The following is a 22,452-nucleotide window of genomic DNA, read 5'->3' on the forward strand; positions in this document are numbered from 1 at the left end:
GTTCAATGTGTAGAACTCATCGAGCACTATATGCCTATAAAAAATTACGTTGATCGGATATCGATAGCTATCTGATCAGATTTGTTTTTTTTCAATCGTTAATTATAACACCATCCATTTTTTTATGTAAAACTGATTTGATCATGTAGTTATCGATATTCGATCAATGTGATTTTTTACAAACATATAATATTCGACGAGCTCTATATATTAACGGTTCAAATTATCAAAACGGGACCCGTGATAGGCCCCCACCAACCGAACAACAGTGTGTGAAAATTGCACCAAAACTGTGCAATTGTTCTTAACAAACGTTGCCCAGCGCCAGTTTTACCATGATTGTTAAGTTGTATAGATGTGTGGAAAATTAATTTTTTAATATTTTTTTTAGTAAATAGTGATTACTTTTTAACTTTTTCAGTAACTTTTTAATTTTTTATCTTTTTTGGGAGATGCCAAACTTGGCCTAAGTTGGGGCTAACTACCTGACCTAATAGTTCTTTTCTTTGATAAAAATATTTGTATAAAATTGGGAGATTCTAAATAATAAACAAATAGGGGATACTTTTCTTAGTTTGGTTATTTTAATTTAAAATAGAAATTAAAAGAATGAAACAGTCATAGTGGTTACATAATGAAACTCGCATATTATGGCTGCACACACATGTATATACATAAGGAAAATGTCTCGTACCTCAAATTTTGTGGCTCAAAAGTGGCTCAAATGTCATTTTGGCCATTTTTATGTTGTTCTGTACTCAAAACGACGTCGTTTTGGCCATTTGAGCCACTTTTGAGCCACAGAATTTGAGCTACGTAGCATTGTCGTATACATAATCCACTACGGATAAACACATGAGCTATTTGATTAGTGGATACACACAACAATGGTAATAGGATAATAGCAGAATGGCATTGCAATATGCATGGGAAGTCACATACACCAATGCAGGTAGTTAAGAATGATTACAAGTATCATCACACCTTATAATGATCCATCTGATACATAGTTTTATGCATGACTTGGCTACATTTCCCATTGGTTATTTAAACACTGCCTTACACAGGTGCATGCATGTCCTTCCATGTCATGAAGAATGACACATTGCCTTGATGAATATGGACAGTGAATCTTCTTATACGAATACGAGTGACCAGGAGCAAAATCAACTTTCAGAACTATTTAGATCCTTCTTGTTAATGATTTCCTAATGCATTTTTAGTTTCATATCCATCTAGGTTCAATTGTTCAATCAACCAGAATGTTTTCGTATGCCAATTTTGTTTTTCTTTTTTCACCAGGTGATAAGGCAGTCAGAGTTATGTTTAAAGTATCACTTTTTTTTGTTCCTGACAACGATGTAATGCATGGCCCCTAACTTGTGTGGATCATGTTGTATAAATTGTATGATAATACAAACAAATAGATTCATATTGAACGAACAAATTGAATTTCAGAATAAGAACATGCACTACAAAAAAAATTGTTTTTTGCAACGGTAAAACGCCGTCGCAAATACTCCCGCACGCCGTCTCAAAAGCTATTTGCGACGGTAATTTTTCTTTTTGCGACGGCAAGTGGGGGTCGCAACAAAGGGGGTTGCAAAAGAGCTTTAGCGACGGTAACTGCCGTCGCCATTGTATTTGCGACGGGAAATTTTCTTTTTTGCGACGGCAATTTTCTGTCGCCAATAATGGATGAAAATCTGGATTTTTTTGCGACGGCACAAGCTTTCCGTCGCTAAAATAGGTTTGTGCGTCGCTAAAAAATGTCGTTGCTTTTGACTATTGTCGACGGCAACCTGAGCCGTCGCTAATGACTATTGGCGACGGCAATTATACCGTCGCTAAAGCCTTGTTTTTCAATAAATTCCATACTTTTTGCGACAGTATGGCTGCCGTCGCAAAAAGCCTGGCACTTTTTTTTTTTTTTTTGCGACGGGGTGTGCTGCCGTCTCAAAAAAAATTTTAAAAAAAAACCCTGTTTTACAATTATTAAAAATATAAAAATAACCTGTAATGTTGGCAAATGATATAATAATATAAGTACATAAATAAAATAACTAATGTTGGCAAATGATGTAATGTTGGCAAATGTTGGCAAATGAAAAATAACTACAAAAAAATCCAAAAATTACATAATAATATAAATACATACATAAACAAAAGTTGGCAAATGATGAAAATACATAATGTTGGTCACATGATACATACATAATGTTGTTCACAAATTTAAATAACATAAATCAAAAATCAAAATCAAAATCAAAACCAAAAGTTTTCGTCTTGATTCTTTCGTGGGTTACAAAAACAGAAGTTGGTCATAATCTTTACATGCCCACATTCCACACGAAGCAAACTGCTACTCAGGAAATATCTGAAAAAAACAAAATAAAAATAATTAATAACAATATAATGGTGTTAATATTTTAATTACAGAAAAATATAAAAAAATTAACTACTATATAATTAGAAAGATAGTTTAGTAAATAATTTTGACTAGACCGAAATCCGACTCTAACTCCCAAACCGGGAACCCAAATCGAGCCCTGTCTTCTCCCACAAGTCTCTCGTGCCTAGGAGGTCGTGTGTGTCAAGTTTCATGCTAAACCGACGCTGATTGGTGAATTTGGGGCATTAACACCTCGAATTTAAGTTTCTTAAGGAACTAATTTGCCTAAAGTGAAATCCGGCTCTAACTTCCAAACCGGGAACCCGATTCGAGCCCCGTCTTCTCCCACAAGTCTCTCGTGCCTAGGAGGTCGTGTGTGCCAAGTTTCATGCTAAACCAACGCCGTTTGGTGAATTTGGGGCATTAACTCCTCGAATTCAAGTTTCTTAAGGAACTAGTTTGCCTAAAGTGAAATCCGACTCTAACTCCCAAACCGGGAACCCGATTCGAGCCCCGTTTTCTCCCACAAGTCTCTCGTGCCTAGGAGATCGTGTGTGCTAAGTTTCGTCCTAAACCGATGCCGTTTGGTGATTTTGGGGCATTAACTCCTCGAATTCAAGTTTCTTAAGGAACTAGTTTGCCTAAAGTGAAATCCGGCTCTAACTCCCAAACCGGGAACCCGATTCGAGCCCCGTCTTCTCCCACAAGTCTCTCATGCCTAGGTGGTCGTATGTGCCAAGTTTCATGCTAAAGCCGGCTCTAACTAGTCCCGTCTTCTCCCACAAGTCTCTTAACTTAGAATGTAAAGAATGCAAAGATACATTTTAGCTTAGAATGCAAAGATACATTTTATACCTGATCTTCTGGTGGTGGTGTATATGGATTCTCGTCTTCTGCAGATTCCCTAAATGCCCGGTGGCCACTCGATGCATCAGGAACCTATGTTAGTCAATGCATAATGTGTTAATCATATTCGAATTTTATACATAATCTTGAGTGAAAATTGAACTATCAAACAATTTAATTTATATGGAACCTGTCTGTTGGGATCCACACTCGCCTCCTGTGACACAAGGGCCATCATCTCAGCTCTCATCTGCTGCAAATGTGTAGAGAACTCTGCTCGCAGCTCCTCCCTCAACTCATTCCTTAGCTCTGCACGAACCTGCTGCGTGATCTGATCAATAGTCGATGGCTGGGGTGTTGACTGTGATGGCCCAGCACCATCTTTATACACCGCTCTCCGAGGCAAAATTCTCCCGTATGTGCGACAATATCCATGTCCGTCATGACCTATCAACTCATGGAAAATGGCATTCCTAGCCTCCAAAGTCCTACCATCCTCAGGTAGCATAGAGAGTTGACGATTATACTCATCCTGTATTGAATAAGACATACAAGTATATGCCAAATTAAGATGGTTGACACACAAAAAATAAACTTTAAATACAATCAAAGGTGTTTGGAAACTACCAAGGTCTGGATAACCTCCGGGTCATCTACTCTACGTGTCATAAGCCAAACATTCATCTTATCAGTAGACTCCCCCTTACTGGTCATCTACATTTTTTTTAGAAATATGAAAATTAGAATCCAAATAATTTGCAAATATACAATGTTTATTTATATACAAAAATAAAACAATAAAATGTAAACCTCATGCCGTATCTGAGAGAAAGTAGTACGCCCTGTGGTATGAGCTATGCCGTGAACTCGCCAATTTTTAGCGTTCCTATTTGCAATTTTCTATAACAGGTTCAACAAATGTAAGTATGTAAATATGATTTGTATGTTTACATATCATAAATATAACGTAATTGTATACCTCAGCATCGGAAGTACGCCAATACTCCACAAGTTGTTCCCACTGGCTTGGCACAATGTTCATAGGAACATCATCCTTCAGATTAGGATCAGAGCTTCTAGGCTTGAAATACTTAGCCTTAAGCTTGTTCTTGTGATCCTTCCATATGTTGTTGCAGTTTTTCATGCAGATTGGCTTGTACTCCTCTGGACATATATTCAAATTGTCCTATAAAACACAATTTCAAAGTTTAAGGCTAAGTATAACACAAATTTTGAATTCAAATTTGTGGACAAAAATATAATTTTACCTTCGCATCCTTCCAGATAGCATCAACAATATCAACAGGCACATTGTTCCAGTCAAGAAAAGTAAGAGGAACAATGTTACCATTCCGCACAATAATGCCAAGTTGAGTAGTTAACTTGGTCACGTTATCCCCTATTGGGCAGTAATTTCCATCAAATTGTATGTCCAGCTTTTTACCAGTACCCCACTCTTTAATGCCCTTGGCACATCCTCTACCACGCCTAGTCGAGGTTGATGAAGAACTAACATGACCTGCGATATACAATAATAATAAACAATATGCAATGGTAATAAACAAATGCAAATTTAAATAATGTGAATACAAATCATATCAAATAAACCTGAGGTGGGCTGTGAAGAAGTCGAAGGGTCTGCAAAATACAATGAGAATAAACAAGTTATATATAATGAGCATAAATAAATGTATGTGTAAATAATTTTCATACAAATCAAATCAAATTTATATACCTGCGGATGGCTCATAAGCTGATGATGATAGCTGCTGTGGTGCCACTGATGGTGAACGCACCGATGGTAGGCATGGAGGCTGAGTACATGGTAGCTGCTGTGGTGCCACTGATGGTGGTCGATACGGTGGTACTAATGGCCCCTCAGATGGTGGTGGCACTAATGGCCCCTCCGATGCTGGCCGATGTGATGCCTCCTCTGATGGTGGTGCTACTGATGTCCTGTTATGTAGCACATCAGACATCATGCGCCGGGGATGATCAGGCTTCCTCTTCCTTCCCATAATAATCTGCAAGCAATATAACATTAATTGACATTAAAAACATAGACAATGGTTTGTCATCAACTATAATATGACATTAATTGAACTAATACAATTACAAAGACAAAGTAAATTAAGAAATTGATAATTAACTACAACCTTGGCCTTAATTGAATTACTAATGTTGATTAAATATCAGCCTATTTGAACATCAACTGTTTCCCCTTCTGCGGCGTCCCTCACCTAACCAACTTCTTCATCACGAAGCATTATATTTTCTTCCAATTGTTGGCTCATGTATGGCTCGATTTGTGGATCAGTCGAACTCATATCAAATAAACCTCTTTGAGACATCTTCACCACGACTTGCCAGTCTGGTTGTAACAGGTCTGCAACATACCAAACTTGCTCTGCTTGGGACGCCAAGATGAAAGGTTCATTGGTAATTCGATCATCTCGGTACAACAAATGATTGAAGTTCACCAACGTGAAATTGAAGACATCTTCTTTCTTTCCGTGAATGTTGTCAATCCAATCACACTTAAACAACATATGTTTCTTCTCATTGGAATATCGAATCTCAACAATATCTGTCAATTGTCCATAATAGTACACAGACCCCAGACGAGGATTCTTGTCTTTTCGACTAGCATAACTTATGGTATCTGCCTTCAAAGCTACACCACAATTTTGTGTGGCTCAACAATCATCCATGGCCTTTACTCGATACCGAAACCCATTCAGTATATACTCGTTGAACCTCCTTGCCAGGTTATGAGGACCATTTGCCAATAGAATAATCTCTTCAGAAAATATGACATCAGTAGTCCTTCGCAAAGTTTGGACCTATTTAACACGAAAATGTAAAATTTAAAATGTAGATCGACTTAAGTAACTAGAATCTATAGAGTTAAATACATACATGTTCCTTGAACCAAATGTGAAAAATTTCAAAATGTTCACGCCGAAGTTGATGATCGTCAACACGAGGCATTTTGAGCTTAAGTACTTCAAGGTGTTTGCTGTGTAGATTGAAATTTTAGCAATACAAAAAATTTAGTTGAAAATTCAATAAAACATAATAAAATGTTGAGTGAGTGACTTAACCTACTTTATGAATGGTTGAACTGCGCTTGTATTGAATAAGATGTACCGATGAGCTTGTACCCAAGAAGTATTATCAAGATAAAAGCTTGTGTTTTCACTAATAGCATGACCCAAATTATCAGCACCACTATAGTTTCTCACGGGTCGACTAGATTTGGTTTCCACATCATTGAGATATTGTGCACAAAAATTCATGCATTCTTCCATAGGATATCCTTTAGCAATTGATCCTTCAGGATGAGCTCTATTACGCACGTATTGCTTCAAAGTAAGAAGATACCTCTCAATTGGATACATCCATCGAAACTGAATCGCTCCACCCAATAAGGCTTCATCAGCTAGATGTATAGACAAGTGCTCCATTATATCAAAAAAACTCGGAGGAAATATTTTCTCTAGATGACAAAGTGTTATAGCGATACGATCTTGAATATATTGCAAATCCGTCGCACGATTCACTTTTGAACACAATTGTCTAAAGAAATTGCTCAATTCAATCAAGGGTTCAACTACATTCTTCGGTAACGATCTTCGAATAGCCAATGGAATAAGTTGTTGCATCAGAATATGACTATCGTGGCTCTTAAGACCCCCAATACTTCTATCATGTGAGCACACACGACGTGATATATTGGATGAATACCCGTCGGGAACTCTTACTTCCTTTAACACTTTCAAGAACAAATCTTTCTCATCCTTGGTCATCGTGAATTGTGCTGGTGGTAAATAGGCTTTATTCGACCCTCTTAACTGCAAATGTAGGGGTTTTCTAATATTCATATCTTGTAAATCACGCCGAGCATTAACACCATCCTTCAATTTTCCTGCAATCCCGAATATTGTCCACAACACATTGTCACAAACATTCTTCTCTATATGCATCACATCGAGGTTGTGTCTTATTAGATTGTGCTCCCAATATGGCAATTCATAAAAGATACTCTTTTTCTTCCAACTGTGGGTGCGATGTCCAGCTTTCTCCTTCTCTACCTGTCTCCTATGCCTCTCCATAAGGTTATCCCTCTTGTATTGGGTTAAAATACCCTCAGATTCTAATTGTAGCAACATCTCAGTTCCAAACAACAATTTTGGTTTGAGTCTGACTTCCCGACTACCATCAAATGATACTTTATCCTTTCGGAATTTATGCCAGTAGGTAAAAATCTGCGATAACCCAAGTATGATTGTTTCCTACTATGCTTTAACCAACACGATGTAGTTTTCTTATTGCAACAAGGACATGCGTATTCGCCTTTAGTGCCCCATCTTGACAAGTTTGCGTATGCAGGAAAATCACTAATTGTCCACAGTAAAGCTGCATGCATTTGAAACATTTGATTTGTTGATGCATCAAATGTTGGCACACCCTCATTCCATAGTTCTTTCAACTCTTCAATCAACGGTTGCATATACACATCAATCTTGTCACCAGGTCCTTTTGGGCCGTCAATAAGCACGGCTAAAATTAGAAATGGTTGCTTCATGCACATCCATGGCGGCAAGTTGTATGGAATAAGCACAACAGGCCAAGTGCTATGAACTATGTTCATCGTTCTAAATGGGTTAAAACCATCGGATGCTAAGCCAAGCCTTACACTTCGGCAATCATTACTAAAGTCAAGATTCCAACGGTCAAAATCTTTCCATGCAAGGGAGTCAGCAGGATGCTTGAAGACACCATCATCAATTCTTTCCTCTGCATGCCATCTCATTAACTTGGCCGTCTTGGATGACATAAACAACCTCTGCAACCTTGGCTTTAAAGGAAAATACCTCATCTGTTTTGCAACTATTCGTTTGCCACCTTTGTTAGGACCATTTGAACCACCATCACCATTTGATTTCCATCTAGAACTGTTGCATATGACACATTTATCAAGATTGGCGTTCTCGTTTCGAAACAACATGCAACTGTTGGGACATGCATCCCACGTCTCATACGTGAAGCCCAAATCTGTTGTGACCTTTTGAGCTTTATAATATGAGTCCGGGAGTTTCACACCCAACGGGAACGCCTCATTCAATAACTCAAGCAACATGTCAACAGACTTGTCTGTCCACTGATTAAGCACCTTCAAATGTAAAAGTCGAACAATGAATGACAAAGATGTGAACTTCTGACAACCCGGATACAATTCATTTTGTGCATCTTGAAGAAGTTTGAAATACTTTGCAGTCTCTACATTTGGACCGAGCTGGGGTTCAGATGCATAGGGATCAGGCCCCTGTGGTTTATTACCCTCAACACGTGTACCGGCATGTGGATTTCCCATAGCCCCCTGTATCATTCCAATCATATCATCCCCAATGTCTAAATTAGCTAATGTTTCATTCTCTCGATTACCATGCAGAGATACGTAAGATTCCCCATGATTAATCCAATGTATGTATTTTTTTAAAAAATCATTCAAAATCAGATGCTCACGTACACTCTCTCGTACAAAATAGTATCGATTCTCGCACTTCCTACACGGACAACTGATCATCGATCCTTCAACCCTATTGGTGTAGGCAAACACAAGGAATTTATCAATCCCATTAATGTATTCGCTCGACATCCTATTTGGCAAATCAATCCAACTCTTATCCATCATCTGTACACATCCACAAAAATATCTCATCAAAGTAACTCTAAATATAATACCTTTAACTCAAACCTATTCAAAAAAATACTCAAAACTCATCTATTTAAGTTTGTCTAAAAAATACTCAAAACTCATCTATGCTCTTTAACTCAAACCTATTCAAAATTAAATTCTACTCTTTTTTTTTTATTACCCAAAATCAAGAGATCCTTTTAGCAAACTCAAAACTCATCTATGCTTCGTCACCCATTGGCAACCCCTCTAACCACCGTCACCAGTCACCACTTTCAACAACTAAGACAAACAAAATTTTCAAATTTTTTACAAGAAAAACAAAAATGAAAACCAAAATACAATCTTTTTTTTAAAAAAAAATTCAAATGAAGTAAAAAACTGTAACAACCCTCATACTGTTTACCGACTTATGACTGATTGATTACCGATAACCATCGATTATCGTTAAACTGAATTGATTATGACTGATAATTGAACTGATTAAAGTACTGAACTGACTGACTGACTGAAATTGGAAACCGAATTGATTGAGTATATGTTAGTTAAATTGCATTCTATCTGTTTGACTGTATGATTATCTGTTCATGCTTATATGTTTAAACTGCTAATTGAAGGCCTTATCGGCGGCCGAATTAGAAACCGATTGATGTTCCATGACCCTCGTAATTAATGTGATTTTATGGTTTATTTACCTGAAAACTGATTGGGTATGATTAAATTAGATTAAAATAAGCTAATTAAAGAGTTTGACGTAATTACACTTTTGCCATCTAGTGGGGCCTTTGTTTACTCATATTTGAAGCCTTGTGTATGCTTTATCAAAACATTTCATCAGCCATTTCTTCTTGTTCTAGCCGAATTTAGAGAGAGAGGAAGTGAGAGTCTTGAGTTCACTTGTAGAATTGTTTGGAAATTGAAGAAATTGTTAAGGAGATTGCATATTTGAGCTCCCTTCTTGAACTACAAGACTTAAGGTAGCTCCATTGTCTTCTTGTTCAAGTTTTGAGTGGATTCTTGCATGGTTCATGTCATATTGATGGAGTTTAGAGCCAATCATGGGTTAGATGTTGAATTGTAGCTTGATTGTTGCATGCATGCTGCCATTCTTGAGTTTTGAGGTTGTAAGTTCATGTTTCCTCACATGCATGTCCATAATTTTGTAATGGTCCATGATTTCATCATGTTTTGGAAACAATTAGCTCCTTAGAGCATCAAATTGAAGCTTTGAATTGGTTTGAATTCATGCATGTTTGCATGTTCATATTGTTCATGAAATTGGTTTGAATTGAGTTTGAATTAAACACCCTTGGGCTTTGATTTCTTAAAATTGAGCTTTGAAACATGTTATTCTATGTGTTTATAAGAGTTTTCCAGAAAATGAGCCCAGGAGGATCGGTTTTGAGTTGTTAACAACTTGGTTTTGAGCTTGGAGGTGCAATCTGGAATTTCCAGATTCTGCACTTCCGCTCGAGCGGGGGGAAATGCCGCTCGAGCGTGGAATCCGAGCATCCAGCATCTCTCTGCACTGTTTTACAGTCCGCTCGAGCGGAGGATTGGGCGCTCGAGCGGAGTCTTGTCTCAAGCTCGAGCGGGCGTCGAGCGGAGATTTCACCCATCCAGTACTTTTACAGTACGCTCGAGCGGGTAAGTTTACGCTCGAGCGTGTACCTTTGTTGCATGACCGCTCGAGCGGGGAAACTTGCGCTCGAGCGGGACTCTGTTTTTCTGAAAATGCTTTTAAATGTGCATCTTTGCATCCTCATCCCATTCTAGGCATTCGTAGGCCTAGTTTAAGACATCTTATTGAGGATATAGATGTAGAACACACCGAGGCATCTTAGGGATTAAGTTGTTATCTTTCCCAACTGTGTAGCTTAGTGTGTGTTCAACCTGTGAACTGTGTAGGGTTGGCGACTGGGGAGACACGCTCTAGCATACTGTAGCCCAAACTCTGTGAGTAACGATTGTGTAAAGATATGTTCACAAATGATTATTTTCTGAACAACTGAACTGTACTGTTTTCTGAACTGATTACTGTTAACTGAATGAATGTATGTCCTTTATTTCTGAACTGTACTGTGGCATCCTTAGTACCTACTGTTTACTGTTACTGTTACAGAGATCTCTGTCGGTTCCCTCGTGGAGCCACTACTGTTTACTGACTGATGGCCATCATTACCGTTCGGTCTTTTAAGACCTACTGTTACTGCTATGCTAATGGATGTACCACATATGACTGTTTACTGTACTGAACAACTGAAATACTGATTGAATTGAACTGTTTTCATTACTGTAAGGACATTCATTCTAAACCCCTTTACGCTTTATGTTATTCACTGGGCTTTAGCTCACTGCTCATATATATATGTAGGTGTACAGGCACCAGATCGGAGCTAGGAGCGTCAGGGTAACTCCAGTTTTGTCAAGCCAGCCTTTGTGCCTCACTGCGAGGTTCCGAGTTGCCATGCTATGGCTTGGGGGTGTTTTGTTTGTTTTCCCCCGCCTGTCTTCATACTGTCTAACTGTTCTGTATAGACTGAATGTTTACCGTACTGTTATCAAGGGATTAGGTCCCTGTACTGTGTGATTGTAAATTCTGTATAGACTGTACTGTTTGTGTATGTATGAATGCTTGAAAAATCTTTTTGGCATACAGACTGTCACAGCTCATTGGACATTGTTTAATTACTGTATTGGCTTCCGCCAGGCCCTGTACTCTGTTTTACTGTATTACTGTTCAGCAGGCCTTCGGTAATCTCGGATTACTGGCCGGTTACGGTGCTAAACCCATAGGGCCGGGTTTGGGTCGTGACAGAGTGGTATCAGAGCGATACTTACCACGAGTTATACCGCACACACGTGTCCAAATGAGCTATAGGGTGTCCTAGGAAAGTGATTAGGGCATGTCATGAACTTGAAAAGTGTGTGGCTATGTTATGACTGAATACATGTTGATGAGATAACTGTCTAAATATGCAACTGTATATGTTACAACTGCTATAACTGTTATAACTGCTTATAGTGAAATGGACAATGCAAATGAACCTGAATCCTCGTCTACCGAGGCAAGAATGGAAAGAATGGAAAGAATGATGGAACTGATAACTGCTAGACTGGAGCAACAACAGAACCAACAACCCCCACCTCCTCCTCCGGTATAGCCGGAACCTAATGTGAATGTGAATGATGGGGATATAATTGCTCTGACCCAGAAGTTCAGCAAAATGAAACCGCCATCCTTTCAGGGAGGCCTGGAACCGCTAAAAGCTGAAGCTTGGGTTCTGGAAACAGAAAAATTATTTGAAGTGTTTCCGTGCTCAGAAGCGAACAAAGTATTGTTAGCTACCTTCACCCTACAAGAAGAGGCTAGAAGGTGGTGGATGTTGATCCGTGATACAAATACTGTTATGACTTGGGCTCAGTTCAAGGAGTCCTTCTTTGAAAAGTACTTCCCACAATGTGTCAGGGATAGGAAAGTAACTGAGTTTGAACAACTGAAACAGGGCACCACGTCGGTTGCCGAATATGAAACAAAATTTACTGAACTTGCCAGATATGCACCACACATGGTGGATACCGAATATAAGAAGGCCAGAAAATTTGAAGGCGGCCTTAATGTTGCAATTCTTGACCGAATAAATGTTTTGAAACTACCGACTTTTGTGGGTGTTCTCGACCGGGCATTGATGGCCGAGTCGAACATTGCAGCAGTGAAACAATCTGAAACACCAATAACTGAATGGCATGGTAAAAGGCAGGGTTTTAAATTCAAGAAAGGCAAGCACAACCCGGCCAACAAGAAACAGAATACGGGGTCGGCAACTAGCCCCAGCCAAGGGAGTGGATTCATACCGCCCTGCTCTGTATGTGGCAACAAGCACAAGGGGGTTTGTCACAAATTATCTGGAGCCTGTTACAGGTGTGGCAAGGTGGGCCACATGGTTAAAGATTGTCCTTCTGCTCCTCAAGGCAATAGCAAAGCTGCAGCCAGCGGCGCAGCATCAAACGCTCCACCAAAACCGAACCCTAAGGCTACCGGGAAAGAGCCTGTGAGGCAAGGCCGAGTGTTTGCACTAGTACCGGGAGATGTGCAGAATACCGAGACCGTTGTGTCAGGTATTCTCTCTATTTGTACACAAAATGCATATGTATTGATTGATTCGGGGTCTACGCATTCTTATGTATCGCATGCTTTCTTACAGAAATTGAATAGACCCTTAGAACCCATGAACTATCTGCTAGCCGTATCATCACCTGTAGGGGGATCCATGACATGCGCTTATATGTACCCCGCATGTGAAATCATTGCTGGGGATATGCATCTGTTTATTGATTTACTACCATTGAACATTGATCATTTTGATGTAATATTGGGGATGGATTGGTTACAAAAATATCATGCCACTATTGATTGTGTGACCAAGCAAGTTATTTTCCGTCCACCTGGTTTGCCTGAATTCGTGTTTAATGGGAGTGGAGTAGTACCTCCTCCGTATTTGATTTCGTTAGTAAAAGCTGTTAAACTAATTAGAAAGGGGTGTAAGGGATATCTGTGCTCTGTACTGACTGTATCTACTGATGATAATGCTAATGTGAACTGTATTCCTATAGTCAGAGAATTCCCAGACGTCTTTCCAGACAATTTGCCAGGAGATTTGATTGACAGGGAGATTGAGTTTACTGTTGATGTGGTTCCCGGAACACAGCCGGTTTCTAAAGCTCCGTACCGAATGGCTCCAACTGAATTGAAAGAACTGAAAGTGCAACTGCAAGAGCTGTTAGACAAAAAGTTCATTAGACCCAGTACCTCACCATGGGGTGCGCCTGTTTTGTTTGTCAAGAAGAAAGATGGCTCGTTGTGATTGTGTATAGACTACCGTGAACTGAACAAGGTAACTGTGAAAAATAGATATCCATTACCGCGCATTGATGACTTATTTGATCAGTTACAGGGTGCACAAGTGTTTTCCAAGATTGATCTCAGATCGGGATACCATCAACTGAAGGTTAAACTGGAAGACATTGATAAAACTACTTTTAGAACGAGGTATGGCCATTATGAATTTTTGGTTATGCCTTTTGGAGTCACGAATGCACCAGCTGCTTTTATGGACCTTATGAACAGAATTTTTAAACCATACCTTGATGACTTTGTTGTTATATTTATTGATGACATATTGATTTACTCCATAAGTGTAGAACAGCATGAACATCATCTGAGACTTGCCCTACAAACCTTAAGGGAACAGAAACTGTATGCTAAACTGTCTAAATGTGAATTTTGGCTTGACCATGTTATGTTTTTAGGGCATGTTGTTAGCAAAAATGGAATTTCTGTTGATCCGCAGAAAATTGAAGCTGTAGTGAACTGGCCTAGACCAACAAATGTGACTGAAGTCCGAAGCTTTTTGGGATTGGCTGGATATTACAGAAGATTTGTCAAAGATTTCTCCAAAATTGCCCTACCATTGACTCAGTTAACTCAGAAGGGGACATCATTTGACTGGACTGATCAAAGAGAATCTGCTTCCAGGAGTTGAAAACTCGACTTGTGACTGCACCAGTTTTGACTTTACCTACAGGTACGGATGGTTATACTGTATTTAGTGATGCTTCTCATAAGGGTTTGGGGTGTGTTTTAATGCAGAATGGGAGAGTTATTGCTTATGCTTCCCGACAACTGAGACCACATGAAAAGAACTACCCGACCCATGATCTGGAACTTGCTGCAGTAGTATTTGCACTGAAAATCTGGCGTCACTATCTGTATGGGGTGACATGTGAAGTATACACTGATCACAAGAGTTTAAAATATTTCTTCACACAGAAAGAACTGAACATGAGACAGCGGAGATGGCTAGAACTGATTAAAGATTATGACCTACAGATACTGCACCATCCGGGAAAAGCCAATACCGTTGCCGATGCATTGAGCCGGAAATCGATTGGAAACTTAGCATGTTTGCTCACAGGACAGAAAGAGTTGCTTTGTGACCTTGAAAAATCTGAAATTGAAATTGTTTTACGAGAACAAGGTGGAACCTTAGCTGCTATTTCTGCTCAACCGGCACTGATTGAAGAGATTAAAGAGAAACAGCAACTGGATGACTTCTTGAAGAAGATCATCGAAGAAAGAGAATCTAAACCGAGACCGGGATTCAAATTTGAGAACAATGTACTGAAATTTCATGAAAGACTGTGTGTACCGAATGATACTGAACTGAAAAGAAGAGTTCTGCAAGAAGGCCACAATTCGAAATTATCTATCCACCCGGGGAATACGAAAATGTACCAAGATCTGAAACAGAATTTCTGGTGGCAGGGAATGAAGAAGGAAATTGCTGACTTTGTGTCCAAATGTCTTCATTGCCAACAAGTCAAAGCTGAACATCAACGACCTGCCGGATTATTACAACCCCTACCCATACCAGAATGGAAATGGGAGCATATCACGATGGATTTTATTGTAGGATTGCCTCGTTCCAGAAAAGGTATGGATTCAATTTGGGTTATTGTTGATAGACTAACCAAATCTGCTCACTTCTTACCTGTCAAAACGATTTATAATGCGGACAAATTGGCTGTTATCTATATTGATGAAATTGTTAGACTACATGGAGTGCCTGTGTCTATTGTTTCTGACAGGGATTCGAAGTTTACATCGAGGTTTTGGCAAAGCCTACAAACTGCACTGGGTACTGAACTGAGACTGAGTAGTGCCTATCATCCTCAGACAGATGGCCAATCAGAAAGGACCATCCAAACTCTGGAGGATTTACTGAGAATGTGTGTCCTTGATTTTCAGGGAGACTGGGAAAGTTATCTGCCATTAGTTGAATTCGCCTACAACAATAGCTACCATTCGAGTATTGGTATGGCGCCTTTCGAGGCATTGTATAGCAGAAAATGTAGATCTCCGATTTGCTGGGCAGAAGTCGGAGATGGGCCTTTGCTTGGGCCCGAGATTGTGTATGAAACAACTGAAAAAGTGAAACTGATACAACAGAGACTGAAAACTGCACAGAGTAGACAGAAAAACTATGCAGATGTTAGAAGACAAGACAGAGAGTATGAAGTGGGTGATCACGTGTTTGTGAAAGTGACACCAATGAAAGGCCAGACTTGTTTTGGAGTCAAAGGCAAGTTAGCGCCGAGATATGTCGGACCGTATGAGATTATTGAGAAAATCAATCCGGTGGCGTATCAAGTTGCACTTCCTCCTGAAATGGAACACATGCATAATGTTTTCCACATTTCTATGTTAAGAGATTATCTCCAGGATCCCTTCCATGTAATAGAGCCTACCCACGTAGTGTTGAGTGATGACTACACTTACGAGGAACGACCTATACAGATTGTAAACAGACGAATCAAGAAACTGAGGAACAAAGAGATCCCGTTAGTGAAAGTTGACTGGCAAAACCACGATGGCGTGTATGCCACTTGGGAAAGGGAAGATGACATGGCCAAACGATATCCTGAACTGTTTCCACAGAATCCTGTTTTCTTCCAGAATGAAGGTAACTCGAGTTTAGAGGACTAAACTCTTTATAAGGAGGGGAGACTGTAACAACCCTCATACTGTTTACCGACTTATGACTGATTGATTACCGATAACCATCGATTATCGTTAAACTGAATTGATTATGACTGATAATTGAACTGATTAAAGTACTGAACTGACTGACTGACTGAAATTGGAAACCGAATTGATTGAGTATATGTTAGTTAAATTGCATTTTATCTGTTTGACTGTATGATTATCTGTTCATGCTTATATGTTTAAACTGCTAATTGAAGGCCTTATCGGCGGCCGAATTAGAAACCGATTGATGTTCCATGACCCTCGTAATTAATGTGATTTTATGGTTTATTTACTTGAAAACTGATTGGGTATGATTAAATTAGATTAAAATAAGCTAATTAAAGAGTTTGACGTAATTACACTTTTGCCATCTAGTGGGGCCTTTGTTTACTCATATTTGAAGCCTTGTGTATGCTTTATCAAAACATTTCATCAGCCATTTCTTCTTGTTCTAGCCGAATTTAGAGAGAGAGGAAGTGAGAGTCTTGAGTTCACTTGTAGAATTGTTTGGAAATTGAAGAAATTGTTAAGGAGATTGCATATTTGAGCTCCCTTCTTGAACTACAAGACTTAAGGTAGCTCCATTGTCTTCTTGTTCAAGTTTTGAGTGGATTCTTGCATGGTTCATGTCATATTGATGGAGTTTAGAGCCAATCATGGGTTAGATGTTGAATTGTAGCTTGATTGTTGCATGCATGCTGCCATTCTTGAGTTTTGAGGTTGTAAGTTCATGTTTCCTCACATGCATGTCCATAATTTTGTAATGGTCCATGATTTCATCATGTTTTGGAAACAATTAGCTCCTTAGAGCATCAAATTGAAGCTTTGAATTGGTTTGAATTCATGCATGTTTGCATGTTCATATTGTTCATGAAATTGGTTTGAATTGAGTTTGAATTAAACACCCTTGGGCTTTGATTTCTTAAAATTGAGCTTTGAAACATGTTATTCTATGTGTTTATAAGAGTTTTCCAGAAAATGAGCCCAGGAGGATCGGTTTTGAGTTGTTAACAACTTGGTTTTGAGCTTGGAGGTGCAATCTGGAATTTCCAGATTCTGCACTTCCGCTCGAGCGGGGGGAAATGCCGCTCGAGCGTGGAATCCGAGCATCCAGCATCTCTCTGCACTGTTTTACAGTCCGCTCGAGCGGAGGATTGGGCGCTCGAGCGGAGTCTTGTCTCAAGCTCGAGCGGGCGTCGAGCGGAGATTTCACCCATCCAGTACTTTTACAGTACGCTCGAGCGGGTAAGTTTACGCTCGAGCGTGTACCTTTGTTGCATGACCGCTCGAGCGGGGAAACTTGCGCTCGAGCGGGACTCTGTTTTTCTGAAAATGCTTTTAAATGTGCATCTTTGCATCCTCATCCCATTCTAGGCATTCGTAGGCCTAGTTTAAGACATCTTATTGAGGATATAGATGTAGAACACACCGAGGCATCTTAGGGATTAAGTTGTTATCTTTCCCAACTGTGTAGCTTAGTGTGTGTTCAACCTGTGAACTGTGTAGGGTTGGCGACTGGGGAGACACGCTCTAGCATACTGTAGCCCAAACTCTGTGAGTAACGATTGTGTAAAGATATGTTCACAAATGATTATTTTCTGAACAACTGAACTGTACTGTTTTCTGAACTGATTACTGTTAACTGAATGAATGTATGTCCTTTATTTCTGAACTGTACTGTGGCATCCTTAGTACCTACTGTTTACTGTTACTGTTACAGAGATCTCTGTCGGTTCCCTCGTGGAGCCACTACTGTTTACTGACTGATGGCCATCATTACCGTTCGGTCTTTTAAGACCTACTGTTACTGCTATGCTAATGGATGTACCACATATGACTGTTTACTGTACTGAACAACTGAAATACTGATTGAATTGAACTGTTTTCATTACTGTAAGGACATTCATTCTAAACCCCTTTACGCTTTATGTTATTCACTGGGCTTTAGCTCACTGCTCATATATATATGTAGGTGTACAGGCACCAGATCGGAGCTAGGAGCGTCAGGGTAACTCCAGTTTTGTCAAGCCAGCCTTTGTGCCTCACTGCGAGGTTCCGAGTTGCCATGCTATGGCTTGGGGGTGTTTTGTTTGTTTTCCCCCGCCTGTCTTCATACTGTCTAACTGTTCTGTATAGACTGAATGTTTACCGTACTGTTATCAAGGGATTAGGTCCCTGTACTGTGTGATTGTAAATTCTGTATAGACTGTACTGTTTGTGTATGTATGAATGCTTGAAAAATCTTTTTGGCATACAGACTGTCACAGCTCATTGGACATTGTTTAATTACTGTATTGGCTTCCGCCAGGCCCTGTACTCTGTTTTACTGTATTACTGTTCAGCAGGCCTTCGGTAATCTCGGATTACTGGCCGGTTACGGTGCTAAACCCATAGGGCCGGGTTTGGGTCGTGACAAAAACAAACAGGTGCAAAGTTATAAAAGAAAACCAGAGGGCAGAGGCTTAAGCCCTCCTGGAGTTTGCAGATATCAAGTTTGAAAACCAAAATATAATCAAATACATATATAGGACTATATAAATTCTCAGAACGACTCATCCCTCTCCAATCAAGATTTCATGGTCAGGTTAACGTGCCTATTTTGCTATAAAAAAACAAACAGACACAGATATTTATTAAATGATATTAAAAAGAAGGTTTAATAAAGGTAAATGAATACAGATATGTTTGGTCTCAGTTTCGGTTTTTCACTATTGTTTGGTCTCAGTCTCGGTTCTTCACCAAGCCATTCAATATGAGACACCACCCAAAGAAACCACAGTGTAAGAGTTGAGACCAAACATAATTGAAAACACACAAAAATAATAAATAAATCAAGCACAAATATACAACAAGATTTATTTAATTTTCTCACATCACTAAAAATATAAGCAAGATTTACACCAAAATTAGTCTAGTTAATGGGGTCTGGAAGGAGTAAACTATAGTCTCAGAGGGGCGTGTTCAATGGCAATGAGGGGTAATATGATAAAAATAAATCATTAAATAACTTATTTGAGTGTTCCCAAACCATGCCTTAATACATATTGAATGCCTCTTTATCAAAATAATTTTAATTGTGAAAGTTGGAGATATTGTTATAAATTTTAAATAAAATTTACAATATTAAAAAAATAAAATTAGATTATGAGTAATTATAAAGGGCCTCAACTAGATATTTCAAAGTCATTTTTTTATTAAAAAAATAATAATAGTAAATAAATAAATTTACAAATAGAAAAAAAAAATTTATATTCATGTATATTTTTTTTATTTTTTTTTGAACAGGTAATACATACATATATATATATATATATACAGAGAGAGAGAGAGAGAGAGAGAGCATACCTGAGTAGCTGTCGTCGTCGAAGCACCACCGCACCACCGCTAGCCCTTCGCCGTTCGTCGCTCGTCATCGCCGCACCACCGCTAGCCCTTCGCCGTTCGTCGCTCATCATCGCCGCACCACCGCACCACCGCTAGCCCTTCGCCGTTCGTCGCCCGTAGCTCGTTTGGGGATTTTGGGGGAAACAAATTTTGTTTCAAACAATTTTAGGGATTTCGATCCAACTGAGCGGCAAGATGAAAGGGAAGAGGGGAGGGAAATTTTTTTTTTACTTTTTACGACGGGACGGTTTACACCGTCGCAAATGATACATAATTATTAATAAACCAATGTCGTTTTGGTAATCCTTTTTTCGCGACGGACATTTGCCATCGCAAATTGTCGAGTATTTGCGACAGCAAACTTATGCCATCTCAAACATTTTTTTTTGGCGACGGTTCAACACACCGTCGCTAATACTTCCGCATTTTAATACCTGCCCGTGCAGTTTTGTTACCGACGGTTAAACGCCGTCGCTAAAACTATTTTTTGCGACGGTTAATTTTGCCGTCGCAAAAGATGATTTTTTGCGACGGGGAACGCGCCGTCGCAAATGCTTCCGTGTTTTTTGCCCTCTTTTCTTGTAGTGATGCTTGAATTTACAGAAATTCATAATAAGATAAAACTAGCAAAAGGAAACAAACTGAAGCCTGCACTAGATAGTGTCTTTAAAATAGATTCGCCGCCTCACCGGTTGGGTGCTGGAGGTTGTTTGACGTTTGTTTCCCAGGATACGACGGTTGGACTAGCTACGCAATGCACCAACTAAATAGTTTCGGTGAACAAAACTTTGCAGCACTCTCTCACAGGAAGAAAATAATAAATTGGAAAACTTTTGAAGACTGGAATAGCAGCAATTTTTGATATAGAAAGCTGAAGGAGAGGGTCTCCTTTTATACACATGGAGGAAGAGAGGAAGAGGCTCTCTTGCAACAAATGTAGGAATTAATTCTGCATTAACCTGAATTAATTCTGCAAAATTGATGGGTTTAATTCCATCATCAATAAAGGAGACTAGGTTTTGTGTATATATTCCTACAGCCCATACATCTGACTTGGCCCAAAAAAAATTAAGATGGGTGGGCCAAGCCCAACCCCCACACTCAATCCATTCCAGCAAGCCCAAGCCCAAGCCCAAGTCCAAATCCAAGCACCAAGCCCCAAGGTCCAAGATCCACGACCCACGAATCACAGACCTGGCCTCGGCCCGATCCAGTCTGGGCAGGCAGGCGGCGCGCGCGCGGGTGGAAATTTTTGCATAACCAACTTGGACCATAGTCTTGGCCCAAGTCCATCCTTGAAGTATCCATAACTCCCTTCCTTCAGAAAATTTGGATGCCCCAAAGGGCTTACACCCTAATGCAAAAAATTGGATTTAAATACCTATCAATGCTCTCCGCTACAATCAATGTGGGATACAAGGTTTTACACATTTCCCAACACCTCTTTCAAGAGCCCAACTTAATGAGTCAATTTCTCATTCATATCTTAATAGTTTTTTATCATTCTTTTTTGTGGTGTAAAGATCCCACTACAAAGAATCTAAACTCACTTTAATTCACCTCAATTGAGGATTGACACCCACTTTAATATTGCATTAAGTCACTAAAAAGCCATTATTTTTCCAACAATCTCCCATATGAATAAAAAATGACCGAATAACAATAAACGGACAATGCTTAACAACAAAGACTCGGAGAGAGTGCAACGGAATAATCCTGGCATCAGAAAATGTAGCTTTTGGCTTTGAACCCCACATAGTAAAGTCTATCGGATTTACTGGCTATCCAGTGAACACGAAGTCTTGAACTGTTCTGCCGTTTATGTAAACCAAGATAATAGATCTCACACAAGAATTACTCCAACCATCGTTCTAATCTCACTGTTGTGTCCGGTTTAGCCCTAGAACACTAGTCTGGTTCAGTGAGTGGTTTAAAAAAGTAGGCCCTATCAATTCTTATAGAAGTAGCCCCACTTCACACTCACATAGGTGACTCTACTTGAGTATCCTGCTATACTCAGCTCAACACACTAGAGTCATTAAAAACTTAGCTTCACCTTTACACTTGCAGGTATCACTGATAAAAGGAATGGCTGGAGGTTTAACCTCTTCAGTGACATACCACCGTTACACGCAATTAGGTCATCCCATTGAACCTAGATATTGGGATCTCTAGTCAACTAGGTTGGGTTTCTATTCCGATAACACCTTACACTAAAGGCCTTAACCTCATTCATTCTGACAACTTCTCTGCTAACACTCGATTTAACCTTTTGGTTAGCGGATCCGCAGTGTTGTCCTGAGACTTTACATAGTCTAAAGTGACAATTTCATTTGAGAGTAGTTGTCGTATAGAATTATGCCTACAACGAATATATCTAGACTTTCCATTATACATATTACTCTGTGCCCGTCCAATAGTCGATTGGCTATTACAATGAATACAGATGGCTGGCACAGGTTTAGACCAATGTGGAATATCCTTAACGAACTGGCGAAGCCATTCAGCTTCTTCAGTTGCTTTATCCAATGTAATCAGATT

The 22,452-nt window shown here is 39.4% G+C and overlaps 2 protein-coding genes across 2 annotated transcripts; both read right to left on the bottom strand.

Annotated features, from left to right (window-relative positions):
• Positions 1 to 2,281: 2,281 nt before the first annotated feature.
• On the bottom strand, positions 2,282 to 3,915 carry LOC145821192 (uncharacterized). The gene is made up of 3 exons (XM_082917730.1): positions 3,429 to 3,915; positions 3,248 to 3,331; positions 2,282 to 2,377 (listed from the first exon to the last, which is right to left on the bottom strand). Exons 1-3 carry the CDS (start codon positions 3,786 to 3,788, stop codon positions 2,363 to 2,365), a joined length of 459 nt encoding a protein of 152 aa, XP_082773856.1. The 5' UTR covers positions 3,789 to 3,915; the 3' UTR covers positions 2,282 to 2,362.
• A 177-nt stretch (positions 3,916 to 4,092) lies between these two features.
• On the bottom strand, positions 4,093 to 20,221 carry LOC145822013 (uncharacterized). The gene is made up of 5 exons (XM_082918586.1): positions 19,873 to 20,221; positions 4,974 to 5,262; positions 4,847 to 4,876; positions 4,587 to 4,757; positions 4,093 to 4,124 (listed from the first exon to the last, which is right to left on the bottom strand). Exons 2-5 carry the CDS (start codon positions 5,254 to 5,256, stop codon positions 4,093 to 4,095), a joined length of 516 nt encoding a protein of 171 aa, XP_082774712.1. The 5' UTR covers positions 5,257 to 5,262; positions 19,873 to 20,221.
• Positions 20,222 to 22,452: the final 2,231 nt, after the last annotated feature.

This window comes from Camellia sinensis, chromosome 3 (genome assembly GCF_055761805.1).
Source record: "Camellia sinensis isolate YWXY chromosome 3, ASM5576180v1, whole genome shotgun sequence".
Lineage (NCBI taxonomy): Eukaryota > Viridiplantae > Streptophyta > Magnoliopsida > Ericales > Theaceae > Camellia > Camellia sinensis.

Bases quoted from the DNA above. Each gene is read 5' to 3' on its own strand.
- LOC145821192 (XM_082917730.1), bottom strand. From the start codon at position 3,788: ATGTCTTATTCAATACAGGATGAGTATAATCGTCAACTCTCTATGCTA. The intron at 3,332-3,428 runs GTTCCATATAAA...TGACTAACATAG, and splicing joins GTGTGGATCCCAACAGACAG to GTTCCTGATGCATCGAGTGG.
- LOC145822013 (XM_082918586.1), bottom strand. From the start codon at position 5,256: ATGGGAAGGAAGAGGAAGCCTGATCATCCCCGGCGCATGATGTCTGAT. The intron at 4,877-4,973 runs GTATATAAATTT...TGTATTTTGCAG, and splicing joins AGCTTATGAGCCATCCGCAG to ACCCTTCGACTTCTTCACAG. The intron at 4,758-4,846 runs GTTTATTTGATA...TGTATATCGCAG, and splicing joins TTCTTCACAGCCCACCTCAG to GTCATGTTAGTTCTTCATCA.